Source organism: Populus euphratica, unplaced genomic scaffold (assembly GCF_000495115.2).
Source record: "Populus euphratica unplaced genomic scaffold, PopEup_1.0 scaffold80.1, whole genome shotgun sequence".
Lineage (NCBI taxonomy): Eukaryota > Viridiplantae > Streptophyta > Magnoliopsida > Malpighiales > Salicaceae > Populus > Populus euphratica.
In genome coordinates this window covers 282681-307900 of record NW_011499960.1, presented here as the reverse complement: position 1 = coordinate 307900, position 25220 = coordinate 282681, and the positions used below count along the sequence as shown (strand labels likewise).

The 25220-nt window shown below is 33.3% G+C and overlaps 2 protein-coding genes across 3 annotated transcripts; one reads left to right on the top strand and one right to left on the bottom strand.

The window, feature by feature from the left end:
- The first annotated feature begins 5750 nt into the window (after window positions 1-5750).
- On the top strand, window positions 5751-7008 carry LOC105138626 (mitochondrial uncoupling protein 5-like). Its single transcript, XM_011044770.1, has one exon. The coding sequence runs from the start codon at window positions 5776-5778 to the stop codon at window positions 6691-6693; it is 918 nt and encodes a 305-aa protein (XP_011043072.1). The 5' UTR covers window positions 5751-5775; the 3' UTR covers window positions 6694-7008.
- Window positions 7009-11700: 4692 nt separating this feature from the next.
- On the bottom strand, window positions 11701-15609 carry LOC105138625 (beta carbonic anhydrase 5, chloroplastic-like). Of its 2 annotated transcripts, XM_011044768.1 has the most exons (10): window positions 15185-15609; window positions 15017-15084; window positions 14339-14384; window positions 14053-14214; window positions 13918-13966; window positions 13664-13777; window positions 13455-13508; window positions 13037-13119; window positions 12803-12908; window positions 11701-12149 (listed from the first exon to the last, which is right to left on the bottom strand). In XM_011044768.1, exons 3-10 carry the CDS (start codon window positions 14359-14361, stop codon window positions 11946-11948), a joined length of 795 nt encoding a protein of 264 aa, XP_011043070.1. In that variant the 5' UTR covers window positions 14362-14384; window positions 15017-15084; window positions 15185-15609; the 3' UTR covers window positions 11701-11945. The 2 variants fall into 2 exon arrangements, with proteins under 2 accessions (XP_011043070.1, XP_011043069.1); XM_011044767.1 differs by lacking the exon at window positions 14339-14384.
- Between the last annotated feature and the right edge of the window lie 9611 nt (window positions 15610-25220).

Here is a 25220-nt window from a genome sequence, read left to right as displayed (position 1 = left end):
CTAGGCATATAATCTTGAGCTTGGTATGTATCTGCTGTAGTCTCTAGGCATACATCCAGTTTTGGCATTTGTACTCAATAAAATCTCTTGTGAGAGACCAACAGTTTCATCATTAATAGTGCAAGCTCAGCAGAATTCCAGAAAGAGCGGAGTTTAGTAATCAAATGTGTTGAAAAAACACCAGATAACAATGTTTGAAACTACATTTCTTTTAATTGATAAAGGTATATGTATAATACAAGAAGGCAATGACATACAGGGAAATAGGACCAGAAGCATACAACACAACTCCTCACACTTTCTTCACAGGGACCAAAAGATATGAACTTTTGACCGAAAGCTTACTAATCAAACTCAGAATGAGCAATAGCATGGTCTAGTTTCCAGGTGGTGGGGAGAGGAACGGGATAGAGGGGATTGCTGTTGGGATAGGGATAGTGGGCATTGAGGGCATGCTTGGAAGTGGAGGCAAGGTGACCTTGGGGAGACTAGGCATTGTTGGCAGGCTAGGAAGTGGAGGTAGTGTGGGTTTAGGCAGGGAAGGTTGTGCGGTTGGCAGTGTGGGCTGTGGTAGTGTTGGTATAGAAGGCATTGGTGGCACTGTTGGTCTAGGCAAATTGGGTACCGGAGGTAAAGGGGGCAATTGCAGAAGCTGCCGAGCTGCCTCGCCTCCTGAAATTGATAGAGCAATGAAGAGAGCTAAGATAAAACAGCTGAAACTTGCCATCTCGATGCTAAATCTCATGGCCTGGAAGAGGCTATATGAACTTCCTAGCTAGGATTAAGAGAAGAAAGAACTGTGTGGTATTGTTTGTGACAAATTAACCAGGGATGATAATGGGTTTTTATAGATAGATCGATGTACGTAGGGGAGATCTATTTGTGATCTGTTCCTTATGGTTGGTCTGGTTTAGAAAACAGGAGAGTCATTTTAAATGTTGTTGTTGTTAGCTCACCTTCTTATCCATCCTCCATTGAAAAAAATGCCATGTCTTCCGTTTCTTGTTGTGACACGTTATGTTTTTTCTTCTTTCCGTTTTTCCCTTGATCTGGGTTGTTCAGGATTGAAACTTATATTTGCTGACCAATCACAAAATAAAATATTGTGTTTGGTCATCTAGTTCTGAATTCAAATACTTCTATATAATTTTATTAACATCTTCTGCTCTCACTAATATCGCCTACGTACGTTAACATCTACCTTATTCCCTTTTATGTTGCATAATGAAATGGACTTGCCCACGTGATTACAGGAAAGTGCCTGAAGAATTTCAACATTTTTTTCTGCATTTGGAAACATGATAGATTCCTTGGCTCAGTCTTTATTCCTTAAAGTGATAATTTGCCTTACTCACAAGGAGTTTGCTTGAAGGTTAATGGAAAATTGGCTACAGGGTGCAACTTGGCCGCCAAAATCCTTAATTAGAAAGGAAATCACGAGATCTTCAAATAATGAAACTGTGTATCTACATAAGACAGTGGAGATCTTCATATTTTGTTCAGCAGACTAATTAATGTGTTCAAAATAAGCAGGCAAAACAGGCCATATTTGTTCTCATTTGCTAGTGTACCAAGGCCTATTCTTCAAGATTTTATCCGAGGCAAGATCATTGAGGAATGCCAAGCTTCAAAGAATTTGTGCAAGTGTTAATGGTGCTATTACTTGTGATAATCCAGATAATGTGATGAAATTGTTTCAAACTTCAGTCTATTGCTTACAGCCCACGGGGATTCATACACCAGGCAATTGATATTTGATTCCTTTTGGCAGGGTGCATTCTAATTTTTTTCCCAACCAGGCACAACTTATGTACAATATAAATGGCATTTTCCATAGAATTATAGCAAATGTTCCGTGTATATGACAGTGAAAGTTGTTAAAGATTGGAAAGCTTGCTCTGAATGCACCATTTGTCAATGAGTATTCTTGTTCGCGGAGCCATGAAGTAGAGGAGCGATAATCCTGCATGCTCAATGATGTCAAAACTCCTCTCGAGCTCGTTACCTGCGGAGGCGGTATGTAGGGGAGCAATAATTCTCCAGTCCTGAATGTTCGTTCACCTGTTGTGCTTTATCAATGGACGAGAGAGTTGTAAAATTGATGTCCCATGTAAATCAGCCATTTATATAGACTGAAGATGTTATGTTATAAAAACTTACATGATCTTAAACGAGAAATGAGGCCAAAAATTTATAGGAACCGATATAGATTTGTTGAGCTAAATTCACTTTTCGGAGGCGCTTAGAACAAGGAAATTTTACACTAGAAATCAGGCATCAAGTTGTTTGTCAACCTCAGCAAGCGACCTAATGTTTATACATGGCTGCTAACATGGCAACAATACATCCATCCCAAACATCAAAATATATCTGAATCTAGAAAATATCAAAGATCCGACCCTCTTCTCAAATCAGATGACTCTATTCTTACAAAAAGAACAAGCGACTTCATCTCTAAAACGAAGAAAGTGCTGGCAAGGAAGAATTGGCTCAAGAGTCCAAGTAAATGGTACTTCCGATAGACCAACGGTTCATTTTCTGATTATCATCTTTGATTTTCTGGTGCAGGCAACTAAATAAATTTTTATACTTTTATAGTTACCGTAGATGTTTTATTAGAAGAACGAATCTGAAAAAGGTTATCTATGTGTTAGTATGAGCATTCAATCCAGAGCGTAGAGGGGGGAAACCACTGTTTTCACTATTTTTAATTAGCATCTCCATCCTCTCTGCATTTTAGCCTGTTCAGTTCCCCCATTTCTTTCTTGCTTGCATATAATTTCTTTAGGCATCGTTTTCTGCTACACTCTTGGGGTTTCCCGAAGAGTAAAAAGGGTTGCCGAACATGAACATGAAGTGCACTTACAATTGCCTGGTTACAAACGCCATCCTCGACACTTTTTCTACCGAAAATAATGTTATGTGCCTATGATACGTTCAAAATTACTGATATTTGTCCAGACAACTATTTTTCTCATGAATCATGCTCCATACAGATGTCCGAAACACTTGGCTATGTTACATCACGTAACACTTGGAACCAGATTTTGCTTTTAACAAAACCTAGTTAACATCATCTAGAAGAGCAATCCCATTCATCATCCATTTGTAGGGGTATTCTATATATTTCCTGCGGAGACAGTAAATAAGAGCAACAATTCTCCAATCCCAATTGTACAATAATTGAGACAAACACCTTGTAGAGCTGCACAGATGGATCAGAAGCAAAATATAAGTGCAATGTAAATCAGGCGAGAAAAAAACTGGCTATGATCTTCCAATGTTATCATATCATTTGTGATAATCCTGTTCAACTGGAGCAACAAGTGAGGAGTTTGACTGGGATTTATAGCTGACTAATATCATGAAGAGTTCTTTCGGGATTTATAGCTGACTGATATCTTAAAGAGGGAGGAGGTCATAAGTCTCATTCCAAGGATAATATGTGTAGATCCAAGATCCAAATTAAAGACCTTTGAAGATGCATTTTGATGAAGTCATGAGTATGTCCTGGGCTAATAATTGATCTGTAAAATAAATCCACTGTTGGTGTAGATGGGGCTCTCTAATGCTTTTATAAATTGAAAAGGTTAAGTGTGTATAGTTCAACTCTCCAACATGTAACTTCTTAGCTAATATCTGGATATATAAAGATATCCACTCCTTGAATTTATCTAATGAAAAATAAAAATATTTTTCTAAAAAATTAATATTATCCTAAAAATTAATCATTGTAGTAAGTTGATAAAGAATCAATAATATGCATGGTTGATTAGCTATATAGAAACCAAAAAACTAATATTTAATAATTTCTAAACCAGGTTTAGTTAAAAAAAAAAACATTGAAAATAGTTAAAGAAAAAGAGTGAAATGATCTAAATGAAAACAAAATAAAAGACAAAACTTTAGAGAAATTCAAAAAAAAAAGTTAAATGGAAAGCCCTATAAATGAAAACAATAAATTATCTGATGGGTTGTGGGCAAAGATAATAGGTGTCTTTGATTATGATAGTTAGATATATTAGTTACATGCTCATCTTGATTGTTAGACAATACGGGGGTATACAATATATGTAAAGGATGGCCAAACTATCATAATTTTTTAGGTTATTTAAATATTAGTTCATTTTAAAAGTAATCAAGGAAAGCATTAAACAAGATTGAAAGCTAATTATATTAATTAAAAAAAATTACATGGTTTGAGGGATCCAATCACTACTAAAAAGTATCAAATGTGAAGATCAAAATTAATAATTGATAAGTATTGTTTCTATGAATCTCGAATTTGAATCTCACAAGTCATCGAAATAAACAAGAGAAAAAATATTAACAAAGAGAAAGAAGTAAGAGAATAATTGAAAAAACTCCGAGTAAACTTGGACACTAGTAAAACTTTCAAGATCACCCTCGAGGAATAGCTCTCACTAAAGAGAAATTGAGGAAGTTTGTGGAGCAACAATTAATGGAGAAAGATAAGAAAGTTGTGTTTTTTGAGAAGCAATTAAAAGAGGAAAAAGTGGCCAGAAATTGATTTGTGAAGGAGCGAGGAGAATTAGGAGTAAGTTGGATGCAAACCAATATTGTATTTGAGACATTGAAAGCCAATTTCATTTATTTCTAAGGAAGGACTGACATGTCTTCAAGAGTCCAAGCTGAGTTAGAAAGCCGAATTCAGCAATATGAGTAGTTATACAAGGAACATGTAATGCTTGAGAGGGAGAGGGCTGAAGCAAAAGTCTAAGGAAAAGCTGTCAGGAATTCCCAAACTGATTGAGGTAGGAAAGACAATCCAGCTTTGGCTAGCGCAGGAGGCCTTACTTGTGATGGAATTTGCGGCTAAGAGAGGCTCTCCTTTATTTTATTTTATTTTCATACCACAATAAACTCCTTTTTTCGAGGGAAACCTTACACACAAAAAACTAGTTACTTTGCTGTCGGAACGTGCACAATAAATAATTTTTTTTATCTTGTTTTTTAGTGATATTCTCTCACTTATGTCAAATCAGAAATTTAAATAAAAAGAAAATGAAGGATTGGCTGAAACGTGTAGCAGTTAAATTAAAGGGAACAAAGTATTATTTAAAAAAAATGAAGGAAAAATACCTCAAAAGCCGCTAATTCCTCGAAAGCTTGTTTTTCCTCAAATTCAATTTAAGTCCATTTACTTGGACAGGATCAAGGAGTGTCTGATTTAACTGTCTATTGCATGTAGACACAGTCTTCTTATAGGACCCACAATTTATTTTCCATAAATAATTCTGCAAGTAGTCAACATGTGAACGGAGTTGCTCGAAAACTGGTTCACATACATGAAAACAGAAACAGTTGAAGTAAGTAAAAAAAACACACAGTGCATCTTCCATAAACGTCTGCTCCATATAATTCCACAGGTGGTACCCACATGTACAGTTGAATGGCATTATGACATTTGGAGTGCCGGTCTACAGAGACTGTCATTGACAGCAGTCACAATATATTATTACACCTTTAAACAGACAAATATGTATATTTTTGAATAATACTAACTCAAGTCAACATGTGAACAGAGATTACTGTGTCTAGCTTTCAAGAAGATCTTTGTGTTCTTTCCTAGCGTCTAATCTTTGTATAAATATTGATGGATTATGATCTTAACACTCGTTAACACATCTTTTTCTATCTCTCCTTCCTCTCTTGTATATTCACTCTGTTCATTTCATCCATCTCGATTATTAATTCAACTCTTTCTTTGATTATTAATTATTAGCTCTTTAAAGTCTCATCAGAAACTATATCATGGATTTGAAAGGTTTTGCTGAGGGTAGTGTTACCTCCATCATTGCTAGTGCTTCCACTCACCCTTTGAATTTAATCAAGGTCCGTATGCAACTTCAAGGTGAATCCCACGTCCCAAATCCATTTTTCGTGCAATCTTATCGCCCTGCTTTTTCCTTAAGCTCTATGGCCAATGTTTTCGTACCGACCAACTTAGAATCCACTCCTCCACCCCGTGTGGGACCCCTTTTCATTTGTGTCCGTATCATCCAATTCGAGGGCGCTGCCATCCTTTTTTCTAGTGTCTCCGCTACCATCCTTCGCCAAACCTTATACTGCACCACCCGCATGGGCCTTTATGATGTCCTCAAACATAAATGGACGGATCCAGATACTAATACCATGCCACTTGTACGTAAGATCATGGCTAGATTAATCTCCGGTGCTATCAAGACTGTTGTTAGTAACCCTGCTGATGTAGCGATGGTCTGTATGCAGGCTGATGGACGTCTCCCAATTGAACAGCGTAGAAATTACAAGAGTGTTGTCGATGCCTTAAGTCAAATGTCAAAGCAGGAAGGTGTCGGTAGCCTGTGGCGTGATTTGAGTCTTACAATCAACTGTGCGATGATTATGACAATATCACAGCTTGCATCATATGATCAAGCCAAGGAGATGATCTTGGAGAAGGGTTTGATGAGTGATGGGATCGGCATCTATGTCGCAGCAAGTTTTGTGGCTTTCGTTGCTTCAAACCCTATTGATGTGATCAAGACTAGAGTTATGAACATGAAGGTTGAACCTGGAGTTGAACCACCTTATAAGGGTACATTAGATTGTGCACTGAAGACTGTCAAGGCAGAGGATTCTATGGCCTTGTATAAGGGCTTATCCCAACAATTTCAAGGCAAGTACCTTTCACTGTTCTGTTATTTGTGACATTAGAGCAAGTTCGGAAATTACTCAAAGATTTCTAATTAATTACTACGATGATGAGGATAGATTAAGATGTATCTAAACTGAAGGAAGGCAATAGAAAAAGCACTCAAGCTTGTATATTCATTGATTTGTTTGTTCAACTCTGATTACATGTTGGAAGTAATATAATTTTTCCTCATTCATTATTTGTTTAAGAGTGTGTGGTTGAACATAAACGGATGATCAGTGGTGAAATGTACTAAAAATTACAGTAAGCTAGTCTAATTAAGAGATGATACTTGAGTATGAAAATCCTTGTTATTTTTCTCTTCCTAATCTTTGTATTCAGCTGTCCAGATTTCTATTCTGTGGTTTCTTGTAGTTCTCCCTGCTTTGAAAATCAGTCCCCTCTTCTTAAGCCTCCTGGGTTCTGGACTTTGGCAGGCACAACAAGCCCTAGCATCCATTGGAGCAAAATCGAGCCTCAACAGCTTTCGAATTAAGGGTGCTAGGACTTGAATACTAAGCTCCAGGTTAGGCCATAACAGTAACATATGGCACTCCAAGATGCTAGCATGAATGAAGTTCATCATAGCTTAGGATGTAAAGAGAGAGATCAATCATTCGTTTTCACCCTCCAATGCAGACGTGATATGCCAGGATGCCATATGATCTTCATGGTCTGAGCCTCTCTCATCAGCGATTTTGGTGGACCAAACTCGCTTCTACAGCAAGTTCTCATTAGCAGCGTGAGCTTGAAAAACTCAACCACCATGGTTTGAACAATGATGTTGCATTATATCTTTGCTGCACGTGAATCGATATGCCAAAGCGCACAATATAGGTGGGGTGATTCTACAGCCAAGTAGAAGTTTGTCTATCACAATTGCAATTCACATTTAGTGTCTCTTTGTTTATCATTAAAAAAAATTAATTTTTTTTATATTTGTTTCACATGAAATATTTTACAAGAAAATTAATTGGTATAAAATATTTTATAATTAACTTTCAAACTTATTTCATTTACTAAAAAATATTTTCAGCGCATAAAATTTCACAAAATAATTTACAAATTTTTATTTCATGAAATTCCATAAAATATTTTAAAAATAATAATTAATTTACAATATTATCTAACTATTTCAATCTTAATTTTTATCTAATCATCACTACCTCAACTATATTTTCTACCATTATTGTTATCTCACCACCACCATCTTTGTTTTTCATTACCATCTCACAATCATCTCCTCTATTATCATTCCATGCCATAACCATCATATTCTTTACCATCACATGACCATTTTATTCACCACTATTGCGATGTCATCATTATTATTAGTACCATGTCACTATCATAATCACCTCCCTCTCTATTGTTACTCGTAAAAAATATTTGTATATTAAATATTTTATATAAAAATATTTTTCAAGCTAAATATTTAAAAATATTTTACATGTAAATCATTTCATGAAAAACATTTTACATGTAAAATATACGAACAGAACCTTATCCAATGAGAACTTTCAGTCTGGTCTTGTAATTAACTAATTAATTAGCATCCTTCTTTTTCTCTGTTAATTTTCAAATAAGAATTACGTTCAAACCATAATTATAAAAGTTTTAATTTTTAAAACAAATTTGTTGACATCAAAATCGGTTTTTTTATTGTTAGAATGTGAACAACATAATATTTTCTTTTTTCTTTTCTATTTTTTTTTCACTTATTTTTTCTCTTCTCTCTTGATATAAGGACCAAAACACAAATAAAATAAAGTTTAGAATCTAAATAGGAAATCCTTAAATAATAGGAATCGAATATGTAAAAAGTTCAAACTTTAGGACAATGCTAAAGTTTTTGCCTCTTGAATAGTAAATACAAAAGGTCTATATTTTTATTTTTCTTAATTTTGTTTCTTTCTCTTTCATTTTTTTCCAACAACATTTTAATTTATTTTTTATAAAATTGACTGTTAATTATCATAGGGAACACTCTAACAGACCTATGAAAATAAAATAAAAAATATTCACAACAAATCAGCCACCATGGTTTGAACAATGATGGATATTTATTGATTTTTTTAATCAGTTGTATAATACAGAGTCTCTGTGTAAAACTATTCATCATAGTTCATATGATGATAAGAAATTATGATTAAAACTTAAGCTTGATGGAGCTAGAAATTAAAGGATCTACCTGCAAGCTTGTAAATCTGTGCAACACCTTGTATAAGATTTTTTTTTTTTTCCTTACTCTTGTCTTTGTTGATTTTTCCAAAAGATAATTAACCTTTCCTCATTCTGATGCTAGAGTGATTGTCTCATGCTCTCCACTACCAAACACTCATGATGATTCATCATTGTTCAAATCTATGAGACTTCGAAAGGAACTTAATTAAGAACTATTAAGAACTAGCAAGCAATTGATACTTTTATTTATTAGTGAAAACTGGCGATCATAACTGTAGAAAGATGGGAACCAACAATGCTGAAGTAGTTGAACTAAGCCAGGAACAAACAAATGACAAGGTCTAGTTTCCAGGAGGAGGGGAGAGTGGGGATTGAAGGCAAGGTTGGCAGTGGAGGCAATGCGACCTCAGGGAGAGAAGGCATGGTTGGCAGGCTGGGGAGTGGAGGTAAAGTAGGCTTAGGCAATGCAGTTGAGTTTTTGGCGAGGTTGGCAATGTGAGCTGCGGTAAGTGAGAGTGAAGTACATGTTAGGAGATCCAAACATTCAAACACACACAAATTTACGTGATTCGGCAATTTGCCTATTCCACGGAGCTACTGGTTTGTATTAATCAAGCTCAAAAGCAATACAAACAACAAAACAAGGAGGGGGAGAAAACTTCTCTACTCAACTCAACTCTCACCCTTAGCTCTCTCTCTGTGTTTCTCTCTATTTCGTGATCTTATTCAGCTATCAGTGCACCCTCTATTTATAGCTGAGGAGAGAGACAATTGTTCAACAATGGTGGGCAAGTTAGGCACCCACCATTTGACTATATTCATGTCAACCATGGTTGCCACCAACCATGGCTGCCACCGTCCATTTGTGTCCACACACATAACAGTACATGCCATCATCTGCAACTATGCAAGTTACAGGTGGGACAACGTTTGATGAATTAGTTCGGCAAGTAGCTCACGTGATGCGATTGAGTAAGAGTTTGGGATAGAGTTACAAAGAAATGAACTGTCTTGGGTAACATCAGCATCTATCCAAGGGAGAACTGGAAGGCCATTAAGTGAGTATATATAGAGGATCTGGACTTGAGCAAGCGTCTGTGATTGCATTCAAAGCTGACAAAGGTCATGTGAAAGCCTTTGGGATTAGTCATTTTGCAACTTTGAGCATAGGAGTTATGTGACCTTGAGCAGAGGATATGGGATGCACACTGCAAGTGCCTCGTTGGTTTTGGAAAGGGGTGCCATGCCTCTCACTCTCTTGCAGTTCTCTTACAGCCTCTGTGAGTTACAAGAATAATGAGCTACTGCTCTGCAATTATTTTTTGTGTGGTATGAAGTCCTTGTCCGATAGGAGGAATACACCTTGACATTTCACTTATGCTTTGTACAATTTAGAAATACACCACTCTCTTTATACTCTTCATCTTAAATGATTAGCAAAATTAAGCAAATTGACCTTAAGTTGACTTTTTTTGTATTAGTTTTTGTATATCAAGATTAAATCTACTTCTCCGCTTTGATTAAAGAAAAACCATGATGTTGGGACTACGACATTCAATTTGCAATTACATTATAGCTTGATTGTAAATGTAAGTGCATATTTCTGTAACAGGTAGAAAAAATTACATGAAGAGATAGTAGAGAACAGTAATCACCACAGCAGATAATATTACACCAGGCAAACTAGATGAAGTTTTACCATAACATAAAACATTTTCTAGATGGTATGTTGATCATCAAGGACTAGTAGTTGAGTGAGATGGGTTGATGCCGCTGGGAATAGTTGGCAATGCGGGCTTAGGCAGCTCAGGAAAATGAAGAAAAGGTGGCAATTCAGGCAGTTTTGGTATGTCAAATTCTGGCAGTTCTGGCAGTTCAGGTTTTGGGAATTCAGGCAGTGGTGGCAACTTAGGCAACTCCAGGAGTTGCCGGGCGGGCTTCAACAAGAATTGTCTGGCTGTTCATCAGTGACAAACTACTGATCACAAAGAGTGGGAAAAACCGTAAGATAAATAATGGGAAGTTATGATTGGCCATGGTTGTGGACATGGCAATGGCTTTGAGAGAGGAGAGTCCTAGGCTTTTAGCAATCACAGGTTGGATTTTTTTTAGATGTGGGAGGTGGAGAAGGGTGAGGTGGTAGGAAAATCTGTGCGTTGGTAGTTCGACTCTCACCTATGACGGTGGCTTACACTGGTATAACATATCAGCTTTCAAATATCCCCTTGAAATATGGTGAAATCTGATACATCTAGGTCTGACTAGCTCTTCTTCTTCACCAGGGGCCTCCTCAAACCAAATTCAATGCGTCGTTCACGTCACACTTTTACTTCATGATTTGGACCTAGAATATTTAGATTCTCCTGCTAGGCTAGTGAAATAGGCTTCATGAAGACTTGGACTAATAGACCATGAAATAGGGCTGTACATATAGAACTTTCTTATATAATGATAAAAAAAGATCTCATTAAAAAAATATTCCATGGTATCTAATAAAATTATTGAAAATGTCACTTAGTTTTCCTGTTTTTTTCACTTTAATATCTTGAATCATTCAGGAATCTTGAATCTTTCAGTGAAAAAAAAACTTTTGAAATCTATACAGTGATTTGTACGTCTATGTGCAGTACATGGAGCATGGTACATCGTCACGTGAATTAGTTTTTCTATAATATACACTCACAAGTCTACTTTGCCCTAATGCTTTTGAGAAACCAGCAACTTCCGCAGAAAGTTTACATCTACAGGGATGAACGAATTTAAGTCATACAAATTTACCTTCAACTCGTACTTATCCATGCAATCAGACACGAAGAAAATTATTATGCCAAATATCATCCATCAGAATCTGGGATTTGGAAGCATTTCTGCATTATGAACTACGAAGGTTAGAGTTATACAACAGCACATACAAATTATGACATCAAATTGGATTATAATACAACCATACATATAACATAGTAGTCGTTCGCTGGAATTCGAGGAATAACATTATTTTTCTGTGTCTTCACAGTATATAAACAAAGCACTAAGACGACCAAACAACAACAACAACATATAGATAAATCAGTAGCAGCAAAATTCAGAACCAAAATGCTCGGTCTTTTACTGCAACTCTCCCACCTTTGTCCTTCAGATTGCTTTCCTCGTAATCCAGAGTCCATTTCTCAAAAGCACAGTCGACGAAATCATAATAGCCACCGTGAATAGCAAGTTCCCCATTCCTCACTTTTTCTTCCACCCATGGATAAGTGAGGAGGTTTGCCAATGAACAGTTGACTGATTCCTGTAGAAACAATGTCACGAACAAATCATCCGGCATGACCATGGTTTAAGTTTTGAAAGCCACCTCTTATCAAATTATATTCTTGTCTACCCGCAAAACCTATTATTCATTAAGAAGAAATTTCATGTGGGCATCAAGGCCCAAAACTTTCAATATTAAACAGGAATAGAAATGGGATTGGAGAAAAAACAGTTGCCTTTGCAAAGTAGGGCTGTCCCCTTCGCAAGTTCATAGAGGGGTAAACACAGGGAAGATTGCCAGAGTTGTGATAAAGCAAAACAGTAAAAAGGATCGAAGACCCAATCCAGTAGCAAACGTGCAGTTATTAAAATTCTCATTCCATTTCTCAGATATTGGCCACAAATTTTAAAAGCATCAAGTTTGTCACCGTCAACTATTTAATGAAAGAAAGAACTGGATAAAAACAAACTAACAGAAAAGGGAAAATGCTTAGAGCAAGCAAAACATGTATCAAAACTACAAACTTCAAGCTCGAACTGAAGCAAAATGCTCAAGCATAAAAGAAAAATCTTACGAAAAGAGGTGTGTTCTCAATCCGTAGAGAGACAGAGAGAGAGAGAGAGAGAGATACAGACAAGCACGCTGAGTAAAGCAGGAATCATAGCCTTTTAAATTCAGTAAAGCATAATCACCTTTTCACAATGTTTGCACTGCTGGTCAAAGTTCAGAAGTTTCGTGGCTGCCTTAGTTCTTACTCTTGCATTCATCCCCACAGAAACCCAACTTCCAATGAGGCTACTGAAGATAGAAAATTGTAGAAAAGCTAAAATAGAGGGATAAACATAAATCCACACCTTCAACAAATATGATATTTGATGATTGCAATAAACAACTAGATTTCAAAACATATGTTATCTTGACTGGACCTTGTTTCTACGTCATCATGCATACTCATTAGAGCACGAATGCCTCCACATTGACTGTGACCAATTACTAAAATGTTTTCAACCTGCAAAAGGAATTATTTATGATTTGTCAAATAAAGATAAAATGATCTAGGAGACTTCAAAAGTAACCAGTTTCCATACTGTTGCATATTCTAAAGCTGGACATAGAGCACTTCTGGTTCTAGATATAATACTTCCCAGATGCTAATGCCCTTACTGTCCATGATTAAATGAGTAATGTGAGTCATCAGCTTTACTTGATAGCCTGGTGTCCTGCTTATAATTCAGTTTTGACAATATGCACATACACTTTGTATAACTCCATTGTATAAACACATGACTTCAAGGGAATGAGAGGAAAGAAAGAAGCCTAGAGTTGTAGGCATGTATAACTTACTTTCAGAGAATTTACAGCAAACTCTAAGCCTGCATTTGTTTCAGATGGCCCATTCTGCATAAATAGAACCAATGTCAAAACAAAAGGAACAGATGCTGGTAAACATATTTGGTAAAACTATTGATTCGTAAGTGTTCATTCCAACGCATCAATGCTTCAAATAAAACAGACATGATGTTAGGACATATTAGATGCAAAGTATCATATACCTCATATGGTGGCACCATGTTTGCAACGTTGCGAACGACAAAAGCTTCACCAGGCTGGAATCCTAAGATGGACGAAGGGCAAACCCTTGAGTCTGCACAAGCAATCACCATAAACTGCACTTGGATTTGTTAGTTGAGGTGTAATAATATTTTTCTGGCATTCAACATCAAAATTACAGTAAAAGCCAAACAAGATACTAAGATGCATCCAGAATATGTGCAACATACTTTAAAAAACAAGAAAACGGTATTACCTTTGGTGCTTGACCTTTGGCAAGCTTTTCATAGAGTTCCAAGTTTTGCCTGCTCAAATTTTACCTCACATTAGAGGACGAGATAAGTTTCCATCAAAGAAAAATCACATCAGACCAAAGCTCTTCTCTCCTTACATGTATTTATGCTTTTTGAAGCTCAAAAACCGTTGTTTCATCTCATCAAATAAATCAGAACCACGTTTGATTCTTTCCATGCGCTCGGATTTATCACTTTTAAGTTCCTTAGTCAGTCCAGGACGCTCCCTGGAAGCCTGTAATCTCAAATCTGAATTTTTCCTGAAATCGTTGAAGAAAGCCAATGTAGTAGAATATGCAAATATGCAACAAAATAATGAAGAAGATGGCAAAAAACTTGTATTAAATCAAAGACAGGCTTATCTTTCTTTCTTAAGCTCAATACCAAAGGTTGCTGGTTGTAGTCATTGTCTTATACTATACAATCTCTCCTATAAATAAAGTAGATGATTAAAAACACTTAGATGTTTATAGAAAAAAAAAATCATCAGAAAATCACCAGGCAGTAATATCCTCAACATCACCGGATAAATCATCAGCAGGGGAAAAGTCCTCAGTATTTTAACCAAGGGGTGGCAGAGTAAATGAAAATTGATAAAATAATATATGTTTTTAACTCAAGAAAAACGTAGACAGATAAATAATGAGGCAAGTTATGTCCTTGCACTATGCTATATTGAGTTTTACATTTTAAAGTACAGAAAGAATAATTCTTTGTAGAAAACGACCATATGCATCCACCTGCAACTTTAACTGGTCATTTTGAAGATCCCTGTAAAGTCTGCTAGTGTCAGATCCCAGATATTCTATGATTAAATTATGAATATAAAGTCATATCAAGATTGATTTAGAAATCAATTCAGCTCCATAAATCAAAAAACCAAATAGTTCTAGATAAACCTCCGGTTAAAATAACAGCGTACAACATTAAAATTAAAATTTGAGTTAATTCTTGATTTAGCAACAGAAATTAAACAACAATAAGAAAATGAAATAAAACAGTAACTTCTGACAACAAGAGAAGGAAAATCAATACAAAACCAAGGCACTCACAACAACTTACTTCAAATTATTCCACAATCTCAAATGGGTCTGCTCAACTCCTCCTAAATTAGCCTTAGAACCAATGGCCTGCAACAAGATAAGCAATAAACAGATAAACCAACAAAAAGAAGCTAAATAAATATAACATCATTATATCCATACACAGAGAGAAAGACGAAAAGTTTACATTTTGGGTTCCCAAGGCTGAAGCTTTAGAGGGATCCAATGGAGGGTTGGAAGCATGAAATGAAGGGGAATTGGATAAGGAGTGTTTTGAAAGAGAGAAAGGTGGTGATGGGACAGCCATTGCAGAGACAAATAAAGGTAAAGTTTGTGTCTTTGGATGGATAGAAATGAGGAGAATTCATAGACATGTGAGAGAATTAATTAATTGATTAAAAAAAACCCGGAGAGAGGAGGAGGAGGTGGTGGTGGGCTGGTGGGGTTAAAGTATTAGTGAAAGAACAAGAAAGGAACACTTGTTTTTGTCTCAAAGAAAGACGGAGAAAACTATGTAAAGAGGTCCAACAACGTGGGTGTGTGTTCATGAAGTTGCCAGCTAAACAACCCTGCTCTGATGGGTACATGGTTGTGTAAAGGATCAAAAGGAGAAGAGGGGAGAAAAAAGGCAAAGCAAAAGGAATGGCTTTCTTTACATTCTTGTACCTTTTCCACTTTCATTTGTTTTTTCTTTTTTTTTTGGTGTCGATTTCACATTTTCAACGTAACTTTAGTTTTTCCATATTTACAAACAATATAAGAAGTTAAGAACAGGTTCTCATTAAAAAAAAAAAAAAGTATTTTGTTAACAGTATATGGCTTTTTCCTCCTTTTCAACGTTTTACCGGAGGGTCCATCTAGGTCAAGGATTTTAGAAGAGTTGTTGATTATAACTAGATGTGAATAAAAAAAAAAAAAACTAAAGTACTCTAAGTATATTACAATCAAGGGAAGTTCATGTTTTTTTTTAACTCTTAACTTTTTTTATTTAATTTTTTCATATTTATTTTATATTAATTTTATTTAGAATTTGGCTTGATAATTTATTTTAGTTTTCTTTAGAATTTTTCAATATAGAGAAATTTTTAGTGCTTGTTGATGCTTAGTTTTGTAAAATAAAATAAAAATCAACTAATTTAAAATAATTAAGTATTAATAGACCAAAATTGAAATTAAAACAAAATAGGGATTATGGTGAATAGGTTGATGATTAGTACTTAAAAGTGTATTTTTATCAAAGTTTTATATCATAATTTTACACTTGACGTATCAATAACTCCTTAACTAAAGTATGATTTATAATAATAAGTCTGATACTATAAGGTACCTTTAATTTATGGTAAATATTTATTCTAAATACAGGCCTATTGCATAAATAAAAAAATTGATTGATGAGTTGAAGTATTAAAATTAAAAGGATAAAAAGATGGTCAAACTTAGAAAAGAGATGTTTGTGCAGTCTAAACTGGAGGTCATATCTGAAGCTACAGATCTCATATTTAGGTTTACTTTATAGGGATAGAAAGCTAAAACATATGCCTAAAACTTTCATGGAAAGTCAAGACTCAATTTTGCTGTTTGGAAGTCCAAATCTTAGCAACAACGTAGAAGTCCGAATATATCTTGCAGCCCAGATAATATTTAGTGTTCATCTCATATCTTGAGTTTTAGAAGTCTAAATGACCTCAATTTTTTTCTTGAAAAGCTGAGACAATTTTCTAAAACTTTCATATGAAAGTCTGGTCCAATTTTGACTTTATTAATGATGTTTTATTCAGACAAGTAGATAAGGATAGTCACCAAGCCAAGAGTTGGATACCCACTCATCAGTTAGTCATCAAATCAGTGGTTTTCAATTTTAGCTTATAAAAGGAGGTATTTGCCATGCATTTAGGCATCTTGGTTTTCAAATCAAGATCATGCTCTTGCTTTCTCTTTTTGTATTTTTGTAATACTTAAGTTTTGCTTTTATTAATATCTTATTTATGCATTTCAATTCCTTTCCTTTTTTTAATTAACTTTTATCTTATTTATGTTTCTCTCCTTTATTATGTTTAGCTAAGTTTATTATGTCAAGGTGAAAAGGTTACACTAATGGTTTAAGAATAAGTATTGTGTAAACTCAATATGAACTTTAATGTTTGATACTGACATGTTTTATATTTGTTATCTTATTCACTTTTAATACTTTGCTTGTTAAATGGTTAATCTAGATTTGTATTGTATAACACTTGGTATAACAAATACTTGGCACTTTCATTGCCCAACCATATGGTATAACCAACACTTATGCTATGAAAGGAACTTAATTTGTTATTAACATAAGTTATAATCATGAATACCTGACAATATTTATAAGTATTAGCATTATTAGAATAAAATAACTAATGTAATTATGTTAATAATTTATAATCTGATTCGAACCTCCATTGTGTGTGGTTTTCAATTAAATAATAAGAGTTTGTACTATACTTATTTGAAATATCATTAGTGGATCATCTAACCTTAACCTTTGTTGTTATCATTGTTTAATTCTTACATTGATCTTTCATCTCAAAGTTCTCATCAACTTCTTCTTCTTCTTCTTCTTCTTCTATTGTTGTTGTTGTTATTTATAATTTATACATTTAACCTCCCTGTGATTCGACACCGGTCTTGTCGGGTTATTATTACTTTAACCCCCTGCACTTGGGAGAAGACATTAATCTTTTGGTCGTGTCAGTTGGTGTGGGCAATGCAAGTGCCAGCAGGTAAGAGACATCGGTAGTGTTTGTTGCGAGGTTCGAGCCAGCGCAACACCGTCTAACGACAACAGAGGCTTTTATCGTGCCTCTGATGTGAGGTGTTATATATTAGAAAGGGTTTTGGATTTAATCATAAAATTATGATTAAGGTTCAGGAGTCGCTACCTAGTATTATGGTCACTAGGAACCTATGGTCTACGAGAGTTTGAGTAAGAGATTAGTTATGCAAGGGGAAGACGCATCACCTCCAGTGTACCCTACCTAAGGTAAGTTGCATTGTTGTTTGATTGTTTTTTTCTGAGTCGGGTATCTGTTGATCTTTTCTAAGGCCCAAGGCAGATTTATCTTCTTGGGAGAGTTTCTACCTTATTGAGTTAAATTATAATTGTTATAAAGTCTGAATTTTAGCATCGCATTTATTTACATCTTGTATCTTTAATACCTGAGGGTGTACTTTATCGTGTAATTTTACACTCCACAAATATTAAAGTCTACATCTGGATTAAAAAAAAAGATTGGAAAATGATTTTTGACATGTTAGTAAATCCTAATAGATAGTCATAAACTGATTACAATATCCATTTTTATATTTTTTTTTAACATGAAAAAAATGCAATTTTTGTTTTTTATGAAAAATATGCTTGGAAAATTTTTAGAATTTGGCCGTGTGCAACAAAATATTTTTTTTGGTTTTTTGCAAATGTTTTGAACTTATTTTTTTGAAATATTTTTGGAGAAAACTGATATTTTAATACCGGATTTGTATTTTACAATGTAAATATATAACTCGATATTATGCAAAATTGGTAGAAAAATATGCGAGAAAATCATTTTTTTTTTTGAAAATTTTTGGATTAACAAAAAAAAAGTCCATTGTTCATACATGAACAATAAGACATGAATTATAATTCATGTCCTCTGTTCACTAAATAAGGGTTGCTAAGAAGAAGAAGAAGAAGAAGAGGAAGAGGAGAGAGGGCGGGCAACCTGGTATGGTGGTGGTCTGGCAAAGGATGACAGCATGCTGCCAGTGGTTATAGCAGTGGAGGCCGATGGAGTAAGAAAGAAAAAGAAGAAAACCTGCAGCTGGGAGAAGGAGAGGAGAGAGACGCGGTGGCTGCTTTACCACTAGTAAATCATCAGTTGATACAAGAGAAAAGTTTCTATAATGGAGCTGAAGGTGGGAGCCAGTGACGATGGCGGTGGTGGTGGTGGCTGAAGGCCACAGTGGAGAAAGAAAGAAAGAAGAAAATTTACAGAAATCAGCAGAAAAACTAGTTTTTTGGCTAACATTGGACCCGATTTTATCTTCCTTTAGGCCATAAAATCCACCTCTATTGTAGATAGTGGAAGAGGGAAATCTTGTCTATACTAGAAAAAAAAATTTCAACCCTTGATTCAGTTAGGAAGGATCCCACTATTTGCTTAAATTAGGTATCATGAGTTGCAAAATCTGTAGACAAAAGCTTACTAAGTTGGTCTCTTTAGGTTGTCACCAGAGATGATGTGTTGTCATGTAGTCTAAACTGATCACATTGGGTTGTAAATAAAGTGCACAGGATCATTTTTGTATAAAATTTTTTAAATTTTATGGATGTTAGATATATTAAATGCTGCTGCAAAGTAGGTAACTGGATCAGCTTTTTCAGAGAAAAAAATAAAGATAGTGAACAGTGTCAATTCCTTTTTTGCCAAAGTTCATTTCAGTCTTGCCTCTTTTAATAGATTTTAATTGAACCTTAATTGACCCTAAAAATTTTTATTTAATGCAATTAAGTCCCTAATTTCAATCAATTAACTTGGTAAAAATTCAATTTGGTCTTTTAAAATTTCAATCTTCTCAATTAAGCTAAAATTAGACTCATAAACTTAATTTTTCACCAATTAAGCCCAAAATAAAATTAATTTGACCCATTTAAAGTATAACTAAATCCTTGCACTTAATTAAATCCTTGAATTGAACCCAAATTAATTCTTAAATATAATTAAAATTTAATTTAGCCCATGATTAAATTAATTTGGCTTATTAAAAATTTAATTATGTTATTGGACTCAATGTTTATGCAAATTCGTTCAATAATCATTCAATTTGACATTGAATTTGTATTTTTCTCTATTTTTGGGCATGATGGGGTACAATTAGGCCTTGAATTTCCTCAAAAAAATTACAGCTTGATTGTTTTCTATTTTTGTAGCCCTCCTTTATTTGTTTTCTCCACATTGCCAGCCTTTATTTTATTTTTTAATTTTTATTTTTGAAAAAAATTGATATTTAAAGAATAATCCAGAATTGAATTATGACAGTGTTCAAGCAGCACATGAGAAGTCTTTCAGTGACCAAACATCAATATTGGCTTACCAAAATTTAAATATGTTAAGTCACGTTATTTTTTATTAAATTTATTTTTTATTCTTTTGACTACTATTATTTTGTTACGAATCTTTTTTTATTGATTTTTTACTTTTTAATTTTGTCCCTTACCATTTGATTTCATTTAATTTTTATATCAAATTTGGTCCTTATTTTTTTATTGCTATTTTTTATCATATTCTTATTTACTTTTTCCAATTTCATCCCTAGACATTTGGTTTTATTTTATATTTATGTCAAATTTCCCCTCGTTTTTTTTATTGATATTTACTTTTTTATTCTTTTTTGATTGAATTTTTTTAAAAAAAATTTATCCCTTGGTTTTTTATTGATTGAGGATTTGACTTAAGGTTAAAACTCATTTTTTGAGTTTATCTTATAAAAGGTTGGTCTCATCCTCATGACTCGGGTGATGGGTTTCGAAGATTAGCCCGAGTTGACTTCTTTCTTTTAAAAAAATTGATTATTTTTTCAATTTTATCTTAGTATATTAGTGATTTTTTAACCTTTTTTTCAATAGAGTTATCCAAATCTCATGTCCAAGGTTGTTGGCTAAACAGGTTAACCCAGGTTAAATTGAGTCTTTTTTCCCGTTGCTTTTTCTTAGATTTTTTTTCAATTTTAACTTTCAAAAATGAGTTGCCTAATATTTGAGTTTTCTTGTTTTATGCAATTTTCTTTTTACAATGTTATTCTGATCCCATGACCAAGGTCTAGTATGGTGGCAGGTTGGATTAGGTGAACTCGAGTTGGTTTTTATGCTCTTTTTTTTCAATTATATCATTCAACATTTTATTTTAGAGAATTAAGCTTTAGATGTTTTTTCTTTTTACTTTCAATGGAGTTATCACATTTTTATTTAATTTTATTTTGTTATCAAATAAAATCATGGAAATCTTTAAGAATATTGAAAAGATATTATTCCATAATATTGGCCAATGTTTATTTTTAGAATTTATTATTATATTTTTTTAGTTTAGTTTATTTATTGTTATTTCCTATTTTTTAATTATATTATTAAACTAATCATATTTATTGAATCAAGTCGAGTGAATGACTAAACCTCATATGTCTTTTGCTTATTAAAAACACTAGTGTAATTTTAATATATATTTTATAAAAATAATTCAGCTAACAACATAACACATCACCAATCTAGTTGATGAAAAATCTGACCAACCAATCATCACATCTCTTATCTAACCTTTGACACTAGGCCAGAGATGACTGACTCCCAAGTACAGTCTAAAACCAATAGGAAAAACAAAGTAGATCAAATATCAATAAATCAAATATTGAATGATGAAATATATTAAAAAAATAAAGGATAAAAAATAACAATTAAGAAAATAAGAACCCCATTTTAAGAAAAAAATGAAAGGACAGGCTACAATTTTTAATTGAATGGAAAAATTATAATATATATATATATATATATATATATATATATAATATCAAATTAACAAATGAGTTCAAAATCAAAAGAATCATGACCAAATTTTAAAAAATAAAATAAAGATATATAAGGATGAAATTGAAAACAAATGAAAATTTGATAAAAGGGCTAATAATAAAAATTAGAAATCAAAATATTTAGGGTCAAATCTTAAATATCATCAAATTTTAAATTGAAGGGAAAAATTGAAAAGAAAATCACAAAAGTATCCAAAAAAAATAAAAATTAAAAGAATAAGGACCAAATATGAAAAATTTTAAAATAAGATCATGGATCCAAGGATAAGATTGAAAAGAAATTAAAATTTGATAAAGAAGCCAATAATCTAAATTAGAAATCAAAACATTAAAGGTCAACCTAGAATATCATAAAATAAAATGATAAATTTAATATAAAAATCAAATGCCAAAGGATAAAATTTTTTTTAAAAAAAATCAATGAAATTTGATACCATTAAAATAATAAGGGACAAATACGATAAAATTAACAAATAACATATTTTTCTTATTTTTTTCAATGACAACGTGTTTTTCAAGGTTAAAGAAAGAGAAAAGAGAAAGAAAGGAAAATTTTTTTGAAGCTCCACTGCACATAAAATGGATGTGCATGCCTCACCTTCGTTGTCGTAGGTGGATGTGTGTTGCAGTGATGCGTCCTCTGTAAGATATAAAAATCGAGGGAAGTGGGAGATAGGATAAAGAATTATTGTCCTTTAATAGTAGAAAGAGGAAATGGGAGCCGTCACTTAATATTTGGTCACTAGGAACCCTAACTAGTCTTAGAGATCAGGCATGAGAACTGGTTGAGTAAATAAAAGGTATTAACACCCCTCATACGCCTTACTAGGTTAAATTGTATTATTTAATTGTCTAATTAAACTAGTTGTCTGATCATTGGGTTGTTTAAGGTTGAAAACAAATCCTCCTCGATAAGAAGATCCTTATCTTATCGAGTAAAAACCTAACCATTCTAATATCAATAAAAAAGAACTATCTTTTTAATATCAAAAATATATTTTACGTATAAGTTCATAATCTCATATACTAAAAAGAAAAAAATATATTTTGTAGTATTTTTAAAATATTGGCCTAGTTCTCATGGTTTTAATAAACTGATTATTAAAGCTCGAAATGCATGTTAATACATGTATTTTTTTTTATTGTATGAAAATTTCTTATAAGCTTAAAAGACTTTGACATATGCATGAAAACATGACTTTTTTTTTATTGTTTTTCTATTTTTTGCAACATTTCAGAGAAAACTGAATATTTTAATATCAGATTTGTATCTTTATAGTATAAAAATACAAACCAATATTAAACAAAATTGGTAAAAAAAAAAACTACATGAGAAGTCATAAATTTTTTAGAGTTTTTAATTTTTTTTATTAATATATAATATTATTATAATAATGTAATGGAGATGGGCCTAAACCAAATATATAGGTTGAGCCCATCATGGATGGGCTGAAATTGGCTTAGAAGAATTTGGGTTGAGATCGACCCAAAGGTCTTGGCCCAACATCGACCCTAGACAAGGGTTGGGCCAATGTTAGACCAAAAGGTATTTTCTCTCTTTTGACCGAACTGGACCTAGCCTAACCATTTTGGTATGGGTCGGCGTTATCTAGTCAGTAAACAATGGTGAAGCTATTAATTGTTCACTTGTAGAATAATGGAGGGTGTCCGAAGGAGAAGAAAAGGATGAAGGAGGAGACGGGTTGACTTAGCAGTGGTGGTGTTGTCATTAATGGTGGCTCATGGTGGTGGTGGTGTTGTGACAACAGGCGGTGATTCCTTCTCTTATCTCTTTTATTTCTCTGAGTTTTTTTATTTTTTTTTATTTTTGTGTTTCTGTTTTTTTTTTCTCTCTTATTTTTTTTCTCTCATTCTTATCTCTCTTTCTTTTGGCTGGTTTTTTTTTTTTTCTGTGGTTTTTTTTTTTTTCTTTGTTTCTTCCTTTTCTTTCGTTATCCTCCTCTCTGTTTTTTTTTTCTCTCTTATTTTTTTTCTCTCATTCTTATCTCTCTTTCTTTTGTCTGTTTTTTTTTGTTTTATTTCTTCTTTTTTCCCTTCTATGTTTTCCTATTTTTTATCTCTTTTTTTTTGTCTTTGTTTCTTCCTTTTCTTTCGTTATCCTCCTCTCTGTTTTTTTTTTCAATCCCCTCCTCCTTTCTATTTTTTTCTTTTTTTTTACTTCCTCTGTTTTCCCTTATTTTTCTTTTCTGTTTTTTTTCCTTCTTTTTCTATCTCTTGTCTTCTTGTTGTTCTGCCATCCCCTCATCCTTGTCTCTTCTCTTGGCCTTTCCACCCTCTACTATTTATAAGGGGGAAAGGGAAAAAGAGCCACTCTACTATGTCCAATTGTGCAAAAAGAGAAAGGTTGGCGCTCGCAAGGTTTATCCCCTCTTTTTTTTTGTCTGGTGGTAGGCCATAGGTGTTGGTTGTGTCAGGTTTTTAGATATTGGGAGAGCAAGGGAGAGTGGCGCTACAAAGGAACAATCTTCTTCTTCCCCTACCTATAGCATGTCTAGGGGAAGAAGAAGATGTAAAATGTTATTCAAAATATCACTGTTATATATATATATAATGAAACGACGTCATTTTGAACAAATCACGTTGTTTCATTTAAAAGAAAATGGCTTCAAAAGTCTATTTCCAAATCAGTCCTTAATTTTTAATTTATTCAATCAAGTCCTTAATTAAGATTTTGATTTTAAAAATCAATTCAATTGCATCCCTGTCAAATTCAAATGTCAACCCCGTAGTTGGCTACCTTTTCCACTTTGATTCTTGATTTTAAATTTGTGTATTTTGACCCTCAATTGATTAAAAAAATTTCATTTTTTTCAATTTAGCCTCTGACTCGGTCAATTCCAACCCTTATATTTACACGTCTTTTCTAGTACGGTTCTTGATTTTGGATTTCTTCAATCAAATTCCTTATTGCCCATCAAACTTCAATATTTATGCAATTAAATTCCTGATTTGATCAAAGTAACTTTTAAAAATTATAATTTTACCCCTAAACTTTAATTTCTTCTAATTTAAGCCTAAATTGACTTAAAAATTATTTTTTCCTTGCAATCAAACCCTTTATAAACTCAATTAATCTTTCAAAAAAAAATATAATTGAGTTCTTAAATATCTGATTTAAAATTTTTCTTCCTTAATATTGAATTTTCTTTATCAATATAGCTTTCATCGATCAAAAATATGTTGTTAAATTTCAATCTTTGTATTTGTGAACTCTCTCAACCCATCTTTGGCTATTTTTTGGGCGCCCTAATGTCCTTTTTTCACTGATATATATATATAGAAGCTATAGATGTCGGATTTAGGTCTACTTTAAATAGATGGAAATATAAGACATAAGTCTACAACTTTCAAGGGAGCCCAAGATTTAAAAATGCAATTTTCAAGTCCAAATTATAATAACAGTAAAGAAGTCTGAATCTGTCCCGCAACCCTAACACTATTCAGTGTTTGGCCCATAGACACCTGAACTCTGAAAGAAACTTGATTTGTTGTTAACATAAGTTATAAGTATGAATGTCTGATAATATTTACAAGTATTAGCATTATGCAAATAAAATACCTAATGTAATCATGTTAACAATTTATAATCTGATTGGAACCTCCTTTGTGTGTAG